The 24,203-nt window shown below is 38.5% G+C and overlaps 1 protein-coding gene across 1 annotated transcript in view; it reads right to left on the bottom strand.

Annotated features, from left to right (window-relative positions):
• gfra4b (GDNF family receptor alpha 4b) overlaps positions 1-22,231 on the bottom strand; it is a 35,103-nt gene extending 12,872 nt beyond the window's left edge. Inside the window, exon 1 of the mRNA XM_063876626.1 lies at positions 21,908-22,231. Within this exon, the coding sequence (XP_063732696.1) occupies positions 21,908-21,950 (43 nt within the window). The 5' untranslated portion in view covers positions 21,951-22,231. The remainder of the gene's footprint in view (positions 1-21,907) is intronic.
• Positions 22,232-24,203: the final 1,972 nt, after the last annotated feature.

The following is a 24,203-nucleotide window of genomic DNA, read 5'->3' as shown; positions in this document are numbered from 1 at the left end:
AATATAAGACAACAGCATTTTCCTTTTATGGGAATGCAATTTCAGACATCAAAGCAGAGTAGATTGAATTTGGCAAATGAGACTGCAACATATCCATCTATATTTAAAATAAAGCAATGTCAGATCCACTTACAATTCATGTTGGACATCAAACAAATAGTGCACAAAGACCTAGAAAAATGCCTGTAATTCAACTTCAAAGTATTAAAAAGAGAAGCATTTTCATTTTTATCTGAGTGTGTTAAGTAACTTTTATGTGGTTGATAAAACGTTGTATGCTTTTGAACTTTTCAAACATCTCTGTCCATCGGTTGCTGTTTGCAAAGAATTTTAACAAAAGCTTACTCTGAGATTTTTTGGGCAAATAATAGATACAGTATGTAGCAAACACATATCAACTTAGTATACAATATGCAGAGCCTAAAAGCATAAGGCAGGAAATACCATCAAAAGAGGTTAGTAAGAAGCAGGAACCAAGGATGTTCAGGTGATGGAGGAATGCTCAATAGCAAACAAGAAGGGTTTGAAGTAGGAATATATTTTAAAGACTGATTGATGATTAGAAGTCATTTAATACTGGTCGACACCAAACAGGCACAAATTAAATGCTCTACTAATCTATGACTTAGGGGGTTTTGCTACCTAAAGCAACTGTGTTAACTTCAGGCTGCACCAGGTAAACATGGAACAGGTTAATCACATATGTTGATTAAAATGTCTTTAAATTTGTCAAAAACCAGTATGGAACACCACAAAGTCACACTTACACACAACCATGTATTTTGATTTGAGATGTCCATTAAAGCAACAAAACAACCTGTTTTTCTCGAAGGGACGTCTCACGTCTCTGAGATAGCATCGGGTCTAGACTATAAACAAATTACTTCCCTGATAGCCATCTCCCGTCCTCCACCAAAAACCAACCCTATCTGTAATCGATGCCTCCCTCTGAGGAGCTTTGGATGAGATGGTCCTCCAGTTTGTAAGAAGACAATCCTAAAGCTTTCCCCGTTTCCAGACATGGACACAAATGCTGCAATGCAGTGAACAAGTGATATTTAAGTAAATAACAAATGTACATTATGTCAGCCAGTGGCAAGCGGTTCTGCACGCTCAACTCCTCTAAACAAATCATATTGCATATGTCTGCTACTCTGCATTCAGTGTAATGTATTATAATAAATTCACTGTCACAGCTTCAACTCCTCAGCTGCCTCTTGTTAATTTCACTACATGTGCGTATACGTCTCATCACCGAGGCACTTACTTTGATAAATATGCTTATAACGAATCACTCTCGTTTACTGGTGGCACGGGCGTGATGTTTCCTTGTTCTCACCGTGTGTTAACACAGGCATGTTTCACATTCTAACTGTGTTGTTTGAAAACCCTCACACACACACGAGTGATCCTGTAATGCAGGGGCTGCTCTCTGAAGGGAGCGAATTGTAAACAAAAGATTATATCTGAATTCACGAAAGATGGTGGTTGTTATTCATGACTCGAATTGCTGCTTCATGTAAGCACCTAATGTCAGTTTGATCCCAAGACTAGATGCTGTAAAACTAACTCTGGCACCTATAGCTTTAAAGTTTGTTTGGATGTTCAAAGTACGAGCTGACTAGTAACGTTTGTGTTCTTGTTGTATTATCCTTTGGACAAACAGTTTTGCCCTTAAGTGGGCATGTGTGCACAGGGAGGTTAAGAAGTTTGGTATTTAAAGGAGAATAAATATAATTATAGAGTATATAATAAACCTCCTCCGACACTTGCAAGAGCTTTTGACACTCCTGTCACAGGAGGCGATAACACTGCCCGGATGAAGTGTTCTCATTACCTAAGATGAGAATAAAAATGCAAGAGGAGTTTCTTGACAGACAGAATCTGTAATTGCAACTGCGATTTTGACTTTACTTTGTACAGTCTATCGCTTAAATGAAAGGACCAGAGCCTTTTCCAGCTATGAATGGTTAGGGGGAAGGACTTGAAGGCCTCGCTATGGGGTATAAGTATGCTGATATTAGGAGGTATGTTTACCATGTACTCAGCTCAGTGCTAGCCTGCTAATAAGCACTAAACACAATGTTTAATTGAGGCTTGGTAATTAGATATAAACCAAAGTATTGGACTGAAAAAGCAATGCTTGTACCATATGACACCCTTTCGAATAATTGTGGAAATATTTCTCTCCAGAACCATAAATGTGAACCTCTTGGTGGGACAAAGAATGTCTTGGGACACATCATGTGGTAACCCTTACTTTTGTGCCAACCCATTGTTGAGGTATTTCAAAGTATATGGTAAGACAATGACCTCTTGTGGCACTAGATAATGAGTGAGGCAATAAAATAAGGAAATAAAAAGGATTCGGCAAGATGAATATCCATACAAAGATTCATGGCAATCCATCTAATAGTTGTTGACATATTTCAGGCTGGATCAAAATGGTCCGAACAACCGACATTGCAAACCATTAGAGATATGGTGCTTTCATGGCTATAGTAGAAGCAAACATTTGCATACTTCAGATATACAGAGCTCCTCCATGTTTATATACATACAGGTATGTTTTTTTTTTTTAAAGGTTGACTGATCAGGTAGATTGAAAATTAATAAACTGAGAGATGGAATGTAAAATACGATATTATTCTCCTGGGTTGTTTCACGCATACTATATCATTGCCAAAGGCAGATTTCTAAACTTTAAATTGCTTTTTGTGTTCTCAACTTTATTGCTTTTTTTAATCGCAACATCCTTTTATTTCCTTTGTGTTTGTCAAACACTTTGTAAACTCATTTCAGCAGATGAGCTATAAACTAAATCATCCTCGTCAAATCATCATCATTGCCTATTTACTGTTTGATGATGATCGCTGTCTGACTATTTGAAGGTGCCTGTGTGATATATTAAGACTTGTGTGTGCTGTGAATAGCCACAGCCATGCGTAATCATCAGAGTACCAATGCTTTGCTGCTGGAGAAGGATCTTGAAAAACTATGGTTCTTCTTTCTTTTCACTGAATTATCCATAGATTGTGTGCAGTTGTAGCTTTGAAAAAAATGCAGAGTATAATGCATCAGGCTCCTGGTTTGCTCACAAGAAAACGAAGACGGACCAGCTCTTGCCAAAACCAATATTAGGTAAAAGTTGAAAATGTTCTGGGCAACTTAAAAAACAGATGTTTCACTGGTGTTAACACAAAAATGTAACCTATCCTGAAAAAAAGCCTGCCTGGAAATGTCAGCCATCATCACCCCATTGTGTTCTCTCTCTGTTATTGTAACTGAAGTGAAACTAACTCCACTGTGTGTTCTGTGCTCCTCCTTAGGTGGTTTCTGAAGGCTTTCTGACCCACCTGAGGCATATATTACTGGCAGCCTGAAAAAGTCTTAAAGCCAAGTGGGCCAACTGCCAAAATTTAGTCCGGCACAACACCACCCGTCACCCGACACATGGAAACACACACATGAGCAGACAACAAAACCACAGCTTAATTGGTTCCTTTTGAGCCTTACGAAAGACTACAGGACAAATGCTCTGTTGGAAAAGTCTTACTTGACTGGCTTCACAAAATTGGAGGGGGACAATCTACTGTTCCAGGTATCAAATCTCAACCTGACAATACAAAATAGTTCACCCAGCTGTGAAAATGTATCAAGCAGTGCATTGATATCAAGAAGCAACCGTTAGGAACACCTCCTTAGGTTTAGTTTAGCAGATGCTAACGCTGTCTGCATCCTGCATCTAGGTACATCCACACTGAGATGGCTGAATGAATTTCTGTGAGGATATACGTTCACGCTGGAACACAAAAACAAACAAACTGCCTCATCTATACTACTTTGACGTTCAGTTGCCATCGAAAAAAGTTGTGTTTTAATACGGTAAAAATGCAATTCGTTTTTTTCCATCTACCTATTTCATAAACCATGATTTGCACATGTATTCATTCCTTTTGCAAGAAGATTAGGGCTGCAACTCTCTGTCTTTCTATTTTTAATAAATCATCAGTCGTCAATATATTCTTAATTATTAACTCAGAAAGTTTGATAAAATTCTTTGCTTATCCTAAAAATAAGTAATACTTTTCCATAAAAATTTGTCCAGATCCCGAGCAAGGTCTTATTTAATCTAAAACCTAAAGCAGACTAAGCAAAATAATATTTTAAAATCAGCAACAAATGATTTGGGGAATTTTTGCGAAAGAACATACATTTTATTCTACATAATAGTCTATTACAGGCTGTTTTCTAAAAATGTAAGAATGTGAAGCATCCTGCAGTCATAAACATACAAACACTATTCTGTATTTGATGATAAACTCGGAAATGAAAGTGGAAATCAAATAGAGATTGGTTTGTATGTGTGTATGTGGTTAATGTTTTGTTGAAAGGAGTAGTTATTGGAAATATCTACAAATGTATTGCATTAAAAGTAGCCTGTACTTCATCGCTCGCTGATCTGCTGGAGAGATATGTTCCAGTACTTGTGTGTGTGTCAAAAATTAGCACAGACAATCCTGCAGTCCCCTCTCTCCACGTTTGTGCACCAATATGCATTTTGGTGTAAATGCTTGTCAAGTTCAGTCTCAATGTGACACAACAAAGACTGCTTTATCTTCACTTGAAAATTGTGACATTATGAGTGCATCCACTGTTGGTATGTAATGGTTGCAATTAACTTATCAGCATATCGTCCTTTGCTTTGAGAGGGGGCGAGGGTGACGCATCATGTTTTTCAGTGTGGCAGTGCTGGCAGTCTGTAGCACTGAGCAGGGCTTGTGCCAGCCATCAGGGCTTACAAATGATGGGTCTTTTCAAATATAGAGGGTACAACACAGTAAAAATACTAAACATTATTATCAAGGAAAACATTTCTGTCACATTGCAAGGTGCCTGCCAATCGTATTTTTATTTTATAATGGAATCAGAACAGGCACCAACCTTGTTACATTGCTATTACTCATCTCACCAGTCTACTGATGGATATATTCTCACTGTGCGGCCTTGTACAACACCTGTCCTTTTGAGTTATGGTACCAAGGTAAACAATACAACATCATATTTAGATATAACTTAGTTCAAAGTTAGGTTAACTTTCCTGCAGTTTGTATTATATGGCAATGAATGAGAGCTTAACATAAGACTTGGATCTCATGAACTATATCTTCTGTTAGTTAAATGTTTATATGTCGAAAGAGAACAGGTTTGTAGCTTTAAAGGGGCTCTATTTAGCTTTTTGGGGTTTTCCCTTTCCTTTTGTGTGTTATAGGTATGTGCATGGTCTGCAAAGGCTAAAATCCAAGAGTTCCCTCCAGAGGGAGTTTCTCTCACACAATCTCCCCCCCTTGCCTGAAACCCCTCGATGGTATCCTATGTTTACTTTTGTGACATATTGACATCACTATGTAACACTCGCACTTCTATAGGCTAGCGGCCCAACCCGTGTGATAGGCTAAAGGGCGGGACATCTCTAAGTGATTGACCAATCACAACAGAGCAAACCAATCAGATAATAGGGCCACTTTAAATTGAAGATATTTTATGGGCTTGGTTATTTTAAAATGTGGGCCTGATAATAGTTATATAGTAGATATAAAAAAGAAACACTCTTATCACATGACACAGGTATGGAGTCTCAAAATGGATGTTAAAGCACTTAAATTGCTCCCAAAATGTAAAAGATATCACAACCAGAATCAAAACTCTTCTTAACATTTTAATGAAGTCTCTTTGCCAACGTATGTCTTAGCAGTTGAATAACAAATGAGTGGGTTCAAACAGAGTTTATTCATTCCTCTCACAGATGTTTATTCTACAATCGCTGGAATATGCTTTTAAAATACAGGTAGAAGCTCATATCTCAGGAACAATTGTGTTCCTTGTGGCCTTTGCCCAGAGCTAACGCATGAAAGGAAAATATTTAGGGAACAGTAGCAGTGCTGCTTAACAAAGTGATTAAGTGTGAACCTTCTGTCGGGTCTGATGTTGTGGCAAGTCCGTAATACCTGCCAGCTGTGGCTGTCACTCAAGAGTCATTACAGGCGTGGGGAGGGTCCATGCATTCCAATACGATGATTGATGGGCACTTTTACTGATGAGACTCTTTAACAGCGGGGTCCCCTGTGTTTCTCAGACTCCCAGCATGCCTCCAGTCCTTGAGAGCCGGCTGTTGGGTTGTAATGCAGCAGAAGCAGCCAATGGCAGGAGCTCACACATGAATAAGGAAGATGGGGCTTTTCAGCTGATTACCTCCTATGCAATGAAGAGTTGCAACATGGCATTTTCCTTTGCCCCGTTGTTTTTTTTTTCAGGTAATAAATTTGACAACTTTTAATGTGTTTTTCAATTTTATGGGTCCAGATGCACACCACACCAGTGATGTGAAACAATTGTCTAGTTAGCTTTAGCTGTAAATTACCTCAAAGTGTTGCATGGCCTTTAAAGCAGCTCTGCCTGTCATCTCAGTTTGATTTTGTGTCTCTATTTGCCTCCATGATCTGTAATCGGTGTCTTTACACTTTAGCACTTTGTACAAGAGGATCAGTGCGGGGGAATTATTATTCACCCAAAGCCCACACTGAGGTGACAAAAAGTGAAATGTGGGTCAGGATGACCAGATGTTAACCTATTAAGGGAGACTCCAGAGCACAGGACTCTGTCAATCATGTGCTGCCCATGGGACTACAACAATGATCTTCGGTAGCTAATTTACTCTGCGTCTTTGTGATTCAGTTGTTAAAAGTCTCGGATGAAAGGACACAAAGGGATAAGAGACACCAAAAGGCATGGCCTTGAGTTTAAATGGAACAAAGCCCTCAATTAACACAGGTTTGTGTTATTTCTTGTGAACTTTTCTGGCATAGTGGGACTTGTTCTGAATACGATTGCAAAGGATATGTGGAAGTCATTCCTCAAAAAACCCAGCTACCTATTTGTCAACTTCAGGGCTGTCAGTTATGCTTACACTGTTGGTGATAGATGAAATTCACAGTCAGAAGCTGAAGTGTTGAGCAGCTATAAAAAAATACTAAGAATATAGACAGTAAAGCTTCCTCTCATTAGCATGTGTGATTCATACCATAGCATGTGGCCTTGCATTCTTGTGAAGAAGCTCTGAATAGGTGTTTAATACTTATTTAATGATGTACAGTGGGGCAAAAAAGTATTTAGTCAGCCACCAATTGTGCAAGTTCTCCCATTTAAAAAGATGAGAGAGGCCTGTAATTTTTATCATAGGTATACCTCAACTATGAGAGACAAAATGAGAAAAAAAAATCCAGAAAATCACATTGTAGGATTTTTAAAGAATTTATTTCAAATTATTGTGGAAAATAAGTATTTGGTCAATAACAAAAGTTCATCTCAATACTTTGTTATATACCCTTTGTTGGCAATGACAGAGGTCAAACGTTTTCTGTAAGTCTTCACAAGGTTTTCACACACTGTTGCTGGTATTTTGGCCCATTCCTCCATGCAGATCTCCTCTAAAGCAGTGATGTATTGGGGCTGTCGCTGGGAAACACAGACTTTCAACTCCCTCCAAAGATTTTCTATGGGGTTGAGATCTGGAGACTGGCTAGGCCACTCCAGGACCTTGAAATGCTTCTTACGAAGCCACTCCTTCGTTGCCCTGGCGGTGTGTTTGGGATCATTGTCATGCTGAAAGACCCAGCCACGCTTCATCTTCAGTGCCCTTGCTGATGGAAGGAGGTTTTCACTCAAAATCTCACGATACATGGCCCCATTCATTCTTTCCTTTACACGGATCAGTCGTCCTGGTCCCTTTGCAGAAAAACAGCCCCAAAGCATGATGTTTCCACCCCCATGCTTCACAGTAGGTATGGTGTTCTTTGGATGCAACTCTGCATTCTTTCTCCTCCAAACACGACGAGTTGAGTTTTTACCAAAATTTCTATTTTGGTTTCATCTGACCATATGACATTCTCCCAATCCTCTTCTGGATCATCCAAATGCCCTCTAGCAAACTTCAGACGGGCCTGGACATGTACTGGCTTAAGCAGAGGGACACGTCTGGAACTGCAGGATTTAAGTCCCTGGCGGCGTAGTGTGTTACTGATGGTAGCCTCTGTTACTTTGGTCCCAGCTCTCTGCAGGTCATTCACTAGGTCCCCCCGTGTGGTTCTGGGATTTTGCTCACCGTTCTTGTGATCATTTTGACCCCACGGGGTGAGATCTTGCGTGGAGCCCCAGATCGAGGGAGATTAGCAGTGGTCTTGCATGTCTTCCATTTTCTAATAATTGCTCCCACAGTTGATTTCTTCACACCAAGCTGCTTACCTATTGCAGATTCAGTTTTCCCAGCCTGGTGCAGGTCTACAATTTTGTCTCTGGTCTCCTTTGACAGCTCTTTGGTCTTGGCCATAGTGGAGTTTGGAGTATGACTGTTTGAGGTTGTGGACAGGTGTCTTTTATACTGATAACGAGTTCAAAAAGGTGCCATTAATACAGGTAACGAGTGGAGGACAGAGGAGCCTCTTAAAGAAGAAGTTACAGGTCAGTGAGAGCCAGAAATCTTGCTTGTTTGTAGGTGACCAAATACTTATTTTACTGAGGAATTTACCAATTAATTCATTAAAAATCCTACAATGTGATTTTATGGATTTTTTTTCTCATTCTGTCTCTCATAGTTGAAGTGTACTTATGATAAAAATTACAGGCCTCTCTCATCTTTTTAAATGGGAGAACTTGCACAATTGGTGGCTGACTAAATACTTTTTTGCCCCACTGTATGTGCATTTTAGTTATGCCATTTGTTATTATTCAGTGGTATTGGAATGTTATTTTCTCTTATTCCAATTCTAAAAGGTGAAATATAAAATAGCTTATGCTTAATTCTCTCAAATCTTCGGCTGAACATTGGTTTATGACACGGTTCCTGGTTCATCCTCCATTCACTGTTTTTTGTAAACAGAAATACTGAGTCTCACTGAAAAAGCTATCTATTACTGACAAATGACAAAAACCCATTAGATATTTCTGTCACAGTTTGTAGAACAAAAGCAATGTCATGCACAAAATGATTACAATTTTCTTTTTCAGTCACTTCAATTTAACTTCCACTTGCAATAAACCATAACAATGTCCTAATTAATTTCAGCTCTGAAATTCATAGCTGCTCATTCAAACAGGCTGCCTGGATTATAGCTTGAGGCTAGAGTATAATTGAATAAGGACTTCATTAACCATGTTTGCTGTGTTTCTGTGAAGGTAACGGTAAGGAATCCGAAACTGTTCAGCCACAGAGTAACAAGCTGTTTATTTCTAGAATGACAAAATTAATATGACAAGCTCTGCACAAATCCAAAAAAATGACAAGTACATGACGGGTGCTGTAATCCCAGCGGCATTCCAGTTGCTTTCATCTAAGGCCAGTTTTTGCCATCATAATGGTGGACTGTTATCCACATTTCACTGTGCAGCATTAATGCATTCATAGTTTGCCAGAACTTCTCTAAAATAAATACAGAGGTGTCTAACACAGCCCACAACATTTAAAAAAAAAAAAGGGTTTTGAAATAGATTTCTCAGTATATCACATTATAGTGTTTAAAAATGTCCTTGCTTTGTTTTTGTAGACTTTCAATTCTTTTTCTGCAGCCTACTCCGACTGACAAAGACATGAGTGGTCTATCTTAAAGTGTAAAGACAGTATATAATGCTTATTTTAATGTTCATACTTGTTAATGGGTTTCTACTTCAACATCTTCTTCAATGTTAAAGGTGCCATAGAATGGAAAACTGTATTTACCTTGGCATAGTTAGGAGAGTTCGGTACATTGAACTGACATACCGTGAGCTTCCAACACCATTGTTTCATCCTTCACTTGCAAATCATGAATATGCATATCACAGCGGTAAAACGGGCGAATCACAACAATCCCTGTGTGTTACGTCACACACGGTAGTCCAGCCCCAATATTTGCATACACCAGCTACTGGAAACACTAACGCTAACACTTACTACTCCGTAACGTTGCTCTCCAATCTCCAACCAACAGGCTGTTCTTCAAATTCATCGGTTTCCTCCTCGGATAAAAGCTCCAATATGTAAGGTTGGATGCCAACTTCTTCCATGGTTCATCTCTCACAGTTTCACAAACTTCACTTACTTCTGTGGGCTCTGAGGCAGCCATGGATTGCTCCTTGTACACCAGCCAATCAGAGCAGAGCCCCCAAATAAGGCAATTCAGCTTGTTTCATTCTAGGACCAAATTGTAGGGTTGTAAATGCGCCTGTAATGCTACATCTGGACATTTTTGGGATCAACCAAAGTTACATATCTTCTTTGTAGACATCTGAGAACCATTTAAAATACCAGATAGATGCATCCTATGGCACCTTTAAAGAAACACATGATTTTTCCCTCATTTTTTTAGATTTGATGACCATATGTTTGGTTTCGAACTGCCACAAAGAAGCATTTCACAAAGAAGCAATTCAATTTCACTATATACCGGGCTTTTACTTTCGTAGAATCTCATTCAAACAGCAGTGCAGGGCCATGTATTATGTGAAGCCATCTTCTTTGACAATACATGCATTTTTCTTTTCTTTTTTAAATAGCCGAAATACATGGTACTCACAAACCAGTTTACCAAGGTTTGACAGGAGTCTGATGCTGCTTGAGGAAATACTTGTGGTAAGAGAGCAGTGCAAAAACAAATTTAATTTCAGAGTTATGTATGAATTTGCAGAAATGTGGAGGGAACTGCACTGCAGTAATGCTATTGGTGACAATGAGGGATTCACTTGTTGTAGCTGTGTTTTTATTAGTGGGTCCAACATACGTCTCGGAAATTAATCCTCAATTAATGTAAGGGTGATCAAATGGAAAAGAAACAATAGTTGATGAATGGTTGGAATTGAATCACTTTGTCATTGGTACTCGTTACAATACATTTACGTCACTGTTATACCTGAGTACAGCATGTCGATCTATCCTCCAGCAGTGGGTTACATGGTTCGATTTTTATTGTGTGCTGCTTTGCCATTTGTATGATAATCACATACATTGCTTTCTTTACTTTCCTTTGTCCCTGAATACCAAGACTGTCAAGGCTAGCCCTTACTGAATGCAACATATGTCTCCGTCCAATTGCCTGTTCAAGGATGTGTGGTGTGTTAATCTGTTTCAGTTGAATGTATATTGGCACATTAATGTGATTAACCTGCTTGATAAAAAAAAAATGACTTCCCCACTGATATGCCAGACTCAAGGCTGGCTTGAAGACAAATAAAGATAAAAATGTATGCACATGAGAATAAAGCCCGTAACGTGACCTGAGAAGATTAATTAGCATTTTTCTACATACGCACACTGGAAAATGACGAGCTGACTAGTGGTGTCATCCCCCGAAAGGTTGCTCTGAAAATGCCATAAAAATGTTTTCCAAATAAGTCTAATTATCAAAGATGTAGAAAATGCTCTGTGGATAAGCTTTTAAAGAAAATGTCTCAAATAATCTTAACACGTTATCCTCTGTCGCCATGCATAACCTTTCAAAAAGCATTCAAGATTTACTCCGAGCGGGACATTCATCCTGAAGCGACCTTTGTTTTCTGCTTGAATAGTCTGGTAGCTTGTAATGAGTTGAAGACAGCAACATCAGCTTTTACATGACCTTTTGTTCTGCACAACATCACCATGTGTGGTTTCTGTAACCCCGAACAGGTGTTCTTCCCAGGTTCAAAGGGTAGAAAAGCACTGAGACAGGTAATTTCAGGCAGCAGCTTGTTCTGCAAACATGGTGTACAGACACCTTCGTTCTCCTCTTAACACCTTCTCCTCAACCTGGCTCAAAGACTCCCTTCATCTCACATAGACCAAACGTGTGATGGTGTCTTTGAGGGACCCATTTTCTATCACTGAATAATCTGAAGACCCTGACTAAGTGACATATTTTAATGGATGTTTCTAATACATAGAAATAGCAGTACATAAAATCTGATAGACTTTCCAATGAACCATTTGAACAAAGTAACTGCTGGACGTTTGTGTAAAATGTGTGATTTAATGATGTGTTAGCAGATTTGTTACATTGTACAATGCATTATAACAGTTGTCCTGGTATATCTAGGCACTTTATTCTATTTTCTGTCAACACAAGGTTGTTTTGTTTGTTTGTAATTGAATTCATACTGAATATACCTTTTTTCAGTTCAATTCAGTGTCTTTTTCCTGATAGCCTTTTCTCTATGAGATATTAGTTTTGTTTTAAATGCATGCTTTTCTAATTCATTCGAGGATGTTATACAGAGAAAGGAAGGATCTTTGTATATAACTTGTATTCAGGTCTTAAACTATGCCCTTATCCTGTGCATTTATTCAAAGACTTGTGTCTAAAAGAAAACCCAATCTTAAAAAAAAACTACTTAATCTTTTTTTTTTTTTTTTTACAAAAATATATTCCTTCCATAGATACAGACAAGCTGTATATTTAAGATAAGTTAAAAGAAAGGTTTGCGACCCCCAGAGAGACATCCAAAAATAAATAGCAATGTTGACAAAAACCTCTTGGCATCTCTACCTTCACAGGACATCAAATAACGTCTTCTCCTTTCAGATTACATCGCAATATGACGTCTGCATACTTTAACTGATTGACTGTCAAACAAGAAGACCAAATTACTGTGGTCAACTTGTTTTAAAGAACGGAAGTTTGCACCGACTTGAACAAACGCATCGTGTTTCTTGTGGCTGCTTCACAATAGGTCACCTTGTTTCGCGAGTTGAACACTTATTTTTTGGGCAGCTGCAGTAGGATGTTCATTAGCACTTCTTACAGTTGTGATATGATGTGAGGAAAGTGATCAGTTAGGCAGATATTAATTACGCTGGAAGCATAAATCATTTTCTTTTAATATATTATGCGTGTGAAAGCAATTTGAATCCAGCTTGACAATGGCAGATTCTGCAAACCCAATAAAAATGTATTTATAAAATGTACTGATTATTAACTCATTGGTAATGCAGAAAGGCACTGACTATGCAACGTGCGGTTTGATTTCATGAAAGTTGTTTGAATGCAACAAACTGTTAATGTTTATACATATTTGTTCACAATGCTTTCGGCTGTGAAAATATGTTTACCATGCCACAGTACTGCAGAAAATAACTTTAAAACATACTGCAGCTTTCAGAGCAGGGTCTTCCTTCTCTTTATCACAGCAGCGATATTGAATCCCCCAGGATTGGTGTGGCAGAGAGTCAATGGCCCTAATAGGGAGTGATTCTTCTCAAGAGGAATATCCATGGGAATGCAGCTTTGGTGTCACAGTTATCACTCACAAAAAGATGTCAAACGCTTAGTGGCAGGCATTCTCTTGATCCTATTAATTAGGACCTAACAACGCATGGACAGGGGAAGGGATTTGAATCTACTGGGTGGTGACAGAGCCAAAGGTCTCTACAGGCGAGGCCAACATCTCGTCACGCACTGGCCATTAATGAGACATGTGAGGTGCTGCTGTGTCAAAGAAAGCTGTGAGTGTAGAACATGATGATTTAAGTTTCCAACCTCATACCAACATGTAATAAAGCCTGCCAATCTCCGTCAGAGGAGAAGCTTAACTTCTCACAAGGGTTGAGAAAACAAAGCAATACTAACAACTCAACAAAGATCCAATAACGTATCTTCTAAGATTCAAGTGAAATAAGAATCTTCTGTCCACACAGTTTATGTTGTGTGCGTCATTCGCTGTGCCTGTAATAATTAATTAAATATTGGTGTATGGAGGTGGCATACTCCGCTGCATGGAGCAGGTGTTGTAAATCCTTTGCAGCTCACACAGACAGGTGCCCTCCAGCCAGTTCCTGTCTGCTGCTTCTGTAATGGCGTGTTTCCTTCCCTTAAACACTGGAGGAATCAAGCAGCTCTCAGTCCAACCTCCAACATCTATACAGCACAGCAAGTTGACTGGTCACCTCAGAAAGATGCTTGGTGGAACAAAATGTACTGGGGTTATACACAGTATATATAGATGTATTGAATCCAAAGCAGCTACATTATTCAATGTTCTCTTGTTCCTTTGACGTATCAGATTAATAAGCTCTTTGCAATAACAGACATTCCAGTCAGACAACTCATTTATTATCTTAAGTGTCAGTGTCTAAAAGGCATTCAACACAAAACTCTTGCAGACAAAGGAGGAAGGAAATAAAATATGGCACACAATCTCACTATTTTAGAGAGGCTACATACACCTTGAAGGTTGTGTAAACCTTACATGGATAGACATGTTAAACACTCCCGGAATTGAGCTTGATAAAGTGATTACTTTAAGATGACTTTTAGGTGTTAGTTTGCTTTGATAACAACGGGAAATGTTGTTAGTTCCATGTATTTGGATTGTGAAAGGAAACATACAAGCACAAAAACAGAATTTGAGTCCAGGACGTTGTTGTCTGAGATAATTTATCAAACAGTGTGCAGTATACTTGGAACAGCAACTAGATATAAGAATAATACAATGAGTGGTGTTGGTGGTTGTTACCCCAGAGGATAACGCTCTAAAAAGACATGTTGCTCTCATTAGTATCAATAAAAATAGACTTGAATTCTAAATCTGTATGCCACAAGTGCATGTGGTTGATTTTTTTTCTCTGTATAATAAAATGTGCTTTGCAAAATCTGCAATATTTAGTCATATTTGTATTGCGTTAGGGACAGTCAACATTATTTCCACTGAGATAAAATCCAATGCCTCTTCTCCCGACGGGCTGCAGACTATAATGACATTACCACTAGAGAACATGGTATGAGTGAAATGGTTTAAACATAATAGTGACGACACATGGCCTCAGAGAGTCAATGGATTGCTGCGGGGTTTTACTAATACTACTTCTCGGTGTAGACAATAATTCAATTTATATTGTGCAAACAAGCATTTCCAGTCATTCGTTTTTATTGTGGCTACCATGAGGCCACAAACTGATTTCACTGATTTGATTAACTGAAGAGCCCCCTCTAGGCATAAAAATGCCAAATTAATTTCAGTGAGAAACTGCTCGGTGCTATAGCTTTTCTGGTATATGGTCTAGTCTGGGGATGCTGATAAGAAACTATTCCATTTACTGCCTGAACTGCAGTGTAATTCACTTCCCTGTGCATGTAAACAAACATTGAAATGGTAATGAAATACCATAAAGTTTGAGGCTGCACTAATCAAATAATAGCAAGAGTAGATCAGTACGGTACATATGCACGGCTGCAGATATCAAAATGCTCAGTTAGCGAGCTCATTCATCCCTGCCTGTCATGAAACCTTTGTTGGGAACGCAACGATACAAGGATGCTGCATCCATCATTTGCAAGCGTCATTGTCTAAGCTCCTTTCCTGGCTTTGTGGTTGGGTTTATAAACTTCTCTAACATATTTTCTGTTTTTCACTCACACTGCCTAACACTTGAGTCAAATAAGTTAACTGATTAGGATATGGTGGGACAAATACAAGTATTGCTTATTATGTTATTCAAGCAGTTAATGGTGCCATTTCTGTAAAATATATTGCTGTACATAGCTGCCCAAAAAGCTGCCCACTGTATGATGCTGTAGCTTTATACTGTAGAAATATTGGAAAGCGGAAAATTGAAAGAATACCAGCAGCTCTCGTTCCTATCTCCAGTTAAAATTCAGCAGGACAGATGACTGGTTCATTAAGAAGTTGCTCCACTTTCAGCACATCATTAATTCCAGAAAGTCAAAGAGGAAACAGAGAAGTCACTATATTAATTCAAGAGAAGTTCAACATTGACTAAAGGTTATTACATTGGGAGAAAAGAGAGAAGTGTTACTTGCACATTATAAAATGTCCATATTTGCCGGCCTTATCATTTCTATAAGGATTACTCATTTTACCAAGGTCTGGAAATGGCATTGTTTCTTCCAGATTATTGCTGATGTCTGTCCGTGTTTGGAGAAAAAACGTATGCCCACTCAGTGGCTGTATTCCATTCCTTTGTGCAATGACATTATAATTTCTCACTTAACAAGAGGACCTAGACCTTGAAATGTCTATTGACCTCTGTTGTACGTTGTCCTCCACAATTTGCTTCAAACTTCACTTATACAAACACGTTATCTGTGTCGCAGAAACACAACAAGAAGTTGAGCTTAAGCCCTCCGTTTGAAATTGTATGACAATGGGGCCGAGCCTACTTGTCTCTTCTCTCCGAATAACCACTGACACACTCTGAGTTAATGAGCCTCTGTTTGGCCCTTTGAGGCCGCTGTATGTCTATAACCTCAGAGCCATTTTCTGAATTTCCTAACAGGTCTAATGGAGAGGGAGAGGCTGCTTTTAGTCTGATCAGGAGCCCTACTTATGCACGCTCTGTGTCATTTTCACCTCCAGCACTAAACTTGATGATCAACGGCAGTTTTAAAAACGAGTGTGCTATGCAGATTAAAGGAAAGCCATTGTGTGAATAGATCACTGTCACTTGAGTTAAGATAATGACCACTGGTGCTTTTTCTTTCATCTGAGTGACGCTCATACTGTCAGTTCCTCCGTCTTACGTTGGAAAATAACCTCCCAGTACAATAGAGGGCATCGTCTTATATTTAGCAGAGTATCAGATCTGAACTCGGATGGTGACCAGTAACATGGTAATTGAGGGTAATATTGCGACACACAAAGGAAAGGGGGGCAGGGGGTTTGGTGAAACAGATACTCTTTGTAATTGAGAATATTTTATGTCCATCCCAGAAGTTTAATTGACTTAATCCTGAGACATCTCCAAGGAACTGAGCAGCAGCATCTTTCTTGCAGCATTTCTTATTCTGCCAAACCCACAACATTTTATCAACTAATGCAAATAGTTGACTAAGGGAAAATAGGGCTTGCTCAGCAGTTCATGGAAAAGATTTTATCAAAATAACAAAATGTTCTGTCTTTTGGGAAGGTCAATTTACAACCACAGTGTCAAGATTTTCCCTGAAAACAAAGCACCTCACCATGAGCTTGATTGTTCCTCCAGCTTCAACCACAGTGGGCTTTTCTTGCCAAAACCTTAGTCAGTGGTTGCTGTTGTGCATCCTGGACTAAATCTAAAAAAGTAACAAGAAGTGCCTTTTGCTTTAAAGCATTCACTGCGTCTCAGTGTGTACAGGCAAATGAAAGGAAGATGTTGTTGTTGATGGATGTTTTTATCAAATTACATTTTGTGTGACATTATGATTTTACATTAGCACGGGCATACAAGTACTATTTGCTTAACAAACCAAGGTCTCATTCCACTTATTTTGAGTATTATAGCATACGTGTCTTTTGAGGCTCCAACAAGAGACTATATATTTGATTCATGTATGTTTTTATAATTTAAACGGTCAGATTTGGTTATATTTCCAAATATTTGCCCACTTGAAGAAGGCTGGCAAAAGGATGGGAAATTAATCAAATAAATGGATAAACAATAGGGTTTTCACAGCCTATTTTTATTGGCAAACTAAGCCACTAAGCCTCTTAAGACTTGTTAGATAAACGGGGGTTGTTTTCAGTGTCTCCCCATTACATGTTGTTGGTCATTACTTCCTAACAGTGACTTCAATCACATAAATCTCAAAATGTAAACACATTCAGTAATGAGTTAACAGTAATATAACTGGAGGCACTCGACTACAGTAATGGATTAGGGCTTTAAACTCAGACTCATTTATTTTTCACCCACATTCATCTCCGCTAATCAATGCTACGTCTTTCGCTTCAAGCCTGACAATGTCGCTTGCCTGCCTCAGTCTTTTAAACTGTGAGCCACTTTTTCTCGAAACTTTATAAAAGTCCTGAGTAATGTTTGAAGTTATAATGGTTCAACATTATAGGCCGATGACTATGTTAGAATTTGAATAGTTTCACCATTAAAGGCCAGAGCAATCAGACTGACTGACATCAGATGAAAGGCAATGTGCCAGCTCAACAGCCGATTTTAAAACGTCTCTAATTAAACACAAAGGAATTTCCAAGGGCCCTGACAATGGCTGGAGAACATGTGCAGCCCACAGGAAAAGTGTAACTGCCATTCTGTCTCTAAAGCTTTTATCCCAGTTACTCAGATATATTGATGGGTTTGGATGGAAAACTCATATCCTTTTACAGAGTTTTATTTCCTGTGGATCTGACTCTTGAATAATTATACTCAGTTATGTTTAAAAAGTTCAGTAAAGGTATAACACAGATGCATTAAGTGTTTACTGCAGCTATTATTTATGCCAAAATCTATTACATTTGTAATGCTTTTTGGTATCAACACACAAACTCAATAGTAACCCAGTTATTTGAGTTGTTAATTTGAAGATGTATAAATATCTGCATATTTCGCGGCTTAGATGTTACAACAAATTTGAAAGATATGTCTGAGGCAATTTAGAAACAACGTTCATTACATAGTTGGTCCACCAGTAAGCACTAACAAGTTCAATTTCCAATGTTCAATAAATTAATATCACATTCAAGGTATCCCTATCATAAATGTTACTTTTTGTTTTCATTCATTTATTTAAAAAAATATCTAGTATTGGTCTGGCTGTAAGAGTTATTACATGGCTTCAAGCAAGCTTCCACGCTGAGTTCAATGTCAGTCTGTTACTATTATTTATTTTATGGGTCCTTCTTATTATGTACACCTGGCTAAAGAATAATGCAGTCAGCTGCCCTGCAATAAATTCTCGTTTTATAAGGGCTATAATGTTCAGTTTAATGGAAACTATTTTAGAGAAGTGTTGATTCATTGATTTATGATCACTTTGGAGGATGCAGTGCGGTGTTGTTGAATTGTACAAAATTATACTAAAACCTTTCCAATATTTGGTTTGCAGCCTAGAGTAGTAAGAGAGTATATGTTGACTACTTTCTGTGAACCTGAACAGTTTATTACAGAGTAAAATAATTTTCAGGCAATGATAGAAATAAAACTGAGAATATGCACTTCTGAGTAATTCCCTGAACAGATCAACGAAGTGGATAGTCTGAGACCAGGCTACACTTTGTAACAAATGAAAGAATCTTCTATGAAATATAGAAAGTTAAATTAAAGTTGCTCTTTTGGAACTTATTTGAAAACCAAGGGGCCCATTAAACACAACTTTACCAAAACCATGATTTGTAGTCCTCTTAGACATAAGTTTGACTCAAAAATACCTCTAAAACTCTGTTGAAAGTCAATACCTCCATTAATGTTTGCCTAAGCTGTCGAGATGTATCTAAAAATTGCAATTTTTTGTGTAAAATCATCTGGTTTAGTTTAGTTTTAGTGATGTGTAAGTATATTTAACACTGAACAACAGTGAGCATTATGGTGCAAATTCATCTTGTGCCATACATGGGGTTAATGTGGTAATAGTGTCTGGTGAACATCCAACAGTCAAGGTCACAGTGTGTCCTCTCACAAATAATGCCAATGTTTTACTGGTACTTGAATAACTGACCTATCTGTCCCACATGAAGACAGCATGAGCATGTGATGGGCTGTTTGTCCGCCTTTCGTACTGCCTGCTTCAAATGAGATTCATGACAAATCCCTTACAAGGGGCCAGCCAATATGCCAGGTAATAGCATCCTTGGCAGTACTTATCTGTCTCCATTAAAGACACAGGTCATATCCCACAATGTCAAAACCATTAAATCAAAAAATATTGCATGATGGTAGGTTGAAGCTGGCCACTGATGCCGTTAAAAAGAAGCTCTGATTGAGGAAATAAGTTAAAGTGAAAAAAATCTGAACGCAAACTAGGCTTCATTTGGAAACCTCTCAAACATTAGAAGATTAATGAACAATTTGCATATTATTGTCTGCAGCTACTGGGTTTCCACTGCAACTACAACCAGTTTAAGTGCAGATCATTGCTTGCGATTCCAGTTCGACACATTAATAGTAAATGCAATCACCTTGTGCTACAATTGGAACTTCATATAAAATGGCTGTGAAGTCACTGGGGGTTCCCCAGTTACCATTTCAAGCTTATATTGCCTGAAAAAAAGACTTACACTGCACAATTGTCGTAATTCTAGATCATTTCGAACCTTTGTGTGGATATTTCAAAGGGAGCCCCGGTGCACATTCATCATGCAGATAACATCAAAAATTGGCAGTCAACTACTTGCCTGGGATTCATTTTTATATTATTTTTTAAAACAGTGGAGGCAGTGGTTTGAACTCTCCTCAATGCATAAACTGACTTTCTGCTCGATGAATGTTTTCTTCAGGACCTGAACATCATCCCTGCTCAAGGTTGATGTCTCATCTCAGACCAGCATGTATTGGATTTCTTAATGAGCAAGCTTAACGTAGAAGTATCGGTTGCTTTACATTGATAAACCATGGTTATAAATGTTATTATGTCCATACGCGTAGAGCTGCAATTAAAGACCGTTTTCAATTTTTTTTTTTTACAAATCATTTTTAAATGTGTGGTTGAGTCGGTAATAACATTCCCATCACACTTTCACAGAGCGTTGCTTTAGAGTTTTTCCTGAGAAATTGTGGTGACTTTGACATCCCTCTGTGCTGGCTCGCAGGTATTTGGTGCAGTTAAGAGACCTGGATAATGTTGGAGCTCAGTTTTCTGTCCATATTCAGCCTTGAAAGTCACAGAAACTTCCAGCAAAAATGGCTTGAGTCATCCAAACCGTTTCTGACCTTTTGCTGTTTGGTGTTGGCTAATTAACTTGAGCAGATGGCTAAACTGGCTATAATCAGCATCCAGTTTATTATCAGTAATGTATCCTGAGTAGAGCAATACTGTGTCTTACACTATAATATGCAGGTTTGCATAAAGATCAGACAGAAACCTGAGTTGTTTCCAGGCATATCACTGAAGTACACCACTGTCCCCATCTGTTTCCAATCATCTATTACCAGCCAAATTAATGTGTGACCGTCAGACATCATTACAGAGAGAAAAGCAGATTCAAAAAGCAAACTGCATTCATTTCCATTCAGCATTTGTTAATGGCATCTCCATTCATTCCTCTAATTATTTAATAATGAATAAAAGGGCAAGATATAATACACATTGCTCCCTTTGTTAGTCAGGAAACTAATGCTAATTAAAAGGAGAACGATTATTTCTGGTGCCATGGCCCTCATTATAATGGCGGTAAGCACTGGGAGGCAGGGTTGAGATTGACACATTTGTGTATTAGTGAAGAAGAGACACTGTGAGCCAACAACATGCAGCTCTCCCCCTTAAGACTATGGGTTGTTGCCACAAAAATCAATATTCCAGTGTTGCTCAATTACATGAGAGCAGGTAGCTCAGTGACACTGCAAGGACTGATTTACTGCTGGCATGGTCACTTTTGAGATGAGTTACTAGATTAAACAATAAACAAGTTTAATAAAACTTGTAATGTAAGTTGTATTACAAATAATATTTGGTGTAAGGGTAAAAATCTTATATGATAAATATTGTGCGAATATTAATACACCTAGAATGTGGACATGTTGTATACAGGGCGCTTCTACATGCTTGACCAGGGGGCCAAATATGTACTATAATGAGCCCAGGAGCGTTTCTGCAGGTTTGATATGCGCACACACAGATCCCACGCGCCCTGACGCACACATGCACACGTTTTATCCCGTGCGCGTTTGCGTAGAGCTCTTGTTTGCGTTACACAATCCTATACAACAGAGCTGATCTCTGACAATGAAAATCACATTCGTTAATTACTCGAACATCTAAAATGATTTCTATTCAGTTCTTGGTTCTTTTCTAAACTATACAAAGTATTTAAGCAGCTTGGCATGCAACAGAATAAAGTCTCAGTCTCATTGTGTTTGATTAATTTGTCAAATTAGTATTGAAGCGGCTTGGATATTTTCCTTTCTGCTGAAGACATAGTTCAAACATTTATTCAATATATTAAAAGACAAGTATTTACTTACCCAAAGTTATGAGGTGAAACAGATAAACTCCCCACAGATCCATCTCTATATAGAATATGAATTGCAGATAACGCGTTGGATCTTCACGTAATGCTATACAACTACACGGCGACAAGAGGATATCCTGCTCTGCGTGTGGGGAACATTATCGGGCAAAGATAACAATGTCTTCAAAATTCCTTAATTCGTCTGTTTAGCTTGGTGTGGCTGTGTTTTAATTTCTTAGAATCCAATCTGTTTCTTGCAAGACGGTGTTGCAGTCGCGCGTTTGCGCAGAGCCAGAGCCATGCGTAATGCGAGTGAAAGTTGTCCCGTGCGCTGAATGGTCCGGTATTGTGAGGGAGAGCCTTCTGTTGCGCGTCGAGGTGGTCGCACAAGTCCTTGAGTCCGCTGCTGGAGAGATGCTGACTGCTGCCGGGAAGAGCCAATGCCAAGAGGGAGGGAGAGAGTGAGAGCTGTGCAGGAAAGGGCATTAAACAGCCAGATCAAACGGTCAGGGCTTCTGTTGCGGTATTGAGTATACCATAAGGTTAATTCAGGAACGAAAACAGCTTTATATTATCCCTACTGAGACTTAAGATGGACATTGTAATTAAAAAACAGCTCAAAACACATCTGTTCAAAACTGCTTATTCCACTTGATATCAATTCCTCAGTCACCGTCTATTGTTTTAATTTTTTACTTGCATTGTTGATTCCCTTTACTGTATTTGTGTGTGTATCATGTGTGGTGTCCTTGAGTGCCGAGAAAGGCGCCTTCAAATCAAATGTATTATTATTATTATTATTATTATTATTATTATTATTATTATTATTATTATTATTATTATTATTAGTGGTCCTAACCGGCTTTGTGCTATTTTTTTTATGATGCTCCAATAATATTATCACTATATCTCCTTATGACATTATACTTGTATCCTGCAGATTAATTGTAATATCACTCAAAACGTTAAGCTTATACTGTTTCGTTAGGGTTTCATACTGGCTTGTCTTCTCATAATGTGTGATGCTTTTCATTATCATAAAGTCTAAAACCTTTTTTTCACATCTTATGTAATGCACAGTGTGAAATTGTGCAGCAGAGAGTTCAAAGCCGCTCAAAAAAAGCATATAGAGTTATTTAATTGGCAGTTTGAACTAAAGCTGGAGTTTGGTTTAAAATCCCGTTGTGATACCTTAGTCTGGTCTTTGTTGATTTTTTTCTTATATTCGTAAAATATCACAATTTTGACTCTAGTCAGTCACATACAGGCCTTAATCTTAGACCCTATAGATAATTTCCTAGCCTATATCCTCACTGATAGCTCTCAGTTCTCTTAGAAAATCCAACAGAAGATTCATATCAATACAATACATAGCCAAACGCTCAGAAGAGCCAGATTTGCGGCACTCTCAGCCAGAAAACTTTTTCCGTTTTGATTTCCTGCACACAAAGTTTTGAGAGCTCATCAAATTCAGGTCGACAGCAGACATAATTGACCATACAATGAAATACAGTGAGGGCAGACTCATTTTGTAGATTCCTTCACAAGTCAGATAGCTTTAGGCAATGAGCCACTTAAATTGGCAGATACTCTCAGAAGCTAGTGAATAAAAATTATTATACCACATTTCTGATTTTTAACAGGAGGAGATTAGTGCGAGGAACATCATAAAGTCACCGGGACAGCCAGAAGTGTTGATGAGAGTTTCCAAATACATTTATTTGTGTATCCTCAACTGTTATTTCTTTTGTTCCACGCAAAAGCATAAAATGCCGGCCCCAACAGAGAGGTGGATCCAGTTACTGGTCATTACTGACTACTACTGATTAGCTCCATTTTCAGAGCTGTTCACTGTTTTGAAACAGACAAGTTATTGATTCTTCAATGTTAAGATTTCAGCTTTCTGACCATCTGTTCAATTTATGGTTCAGTTAAAAAAAAAAATGTTAATCAATCATCAACGGGTCATGATGTGCATTGGGAGTTTGTTGACTGACCCATTTTGAGCGTCTCCAAGACGGCCACAACAAATGGAGTTTCCAGATGATCCTCGCAAACAAAGCTGTTGAGGAGCCGATAACAAAGGGTCACCATGTTGGATCAGCCATACTCAGTGTGTGTGCTTTACTGTATGTGTGTGTGCTTGTGTGTCTGTAAGGCAACAACAGGGGTCTAAGAGGATGATCCAGCTGTGTACCAGAGGCAGAATGAAGACCACTGAAGAGGCCTTTCAGCCGGCTTGTGCTATCTTTACTGCCATTCATAGCCGCTCCCCTACAGGGCTTTGCTGGACTTACATGAGCTGGCAA

Source organism: Eleginops maclovinus, chromosome 23 (assembly GCF_036324505.1).
Source record: "Eleginops maclovinus isolate JMC-PN-2008 ecotype Puerto Natales chromosome 23, JC_Emac_rtc_rv5, whole genome shotgun sequence".
Taxonomy (NCBI): Eukaryota; Metazoa; Chordata; class Actinopteri; order Perciformes; family Eleginopidae; genus Eleginops; species Eleginops maclovinus.
This window is presented reverse-complemented; position numbering and strand designations above follow the sequence as displayed.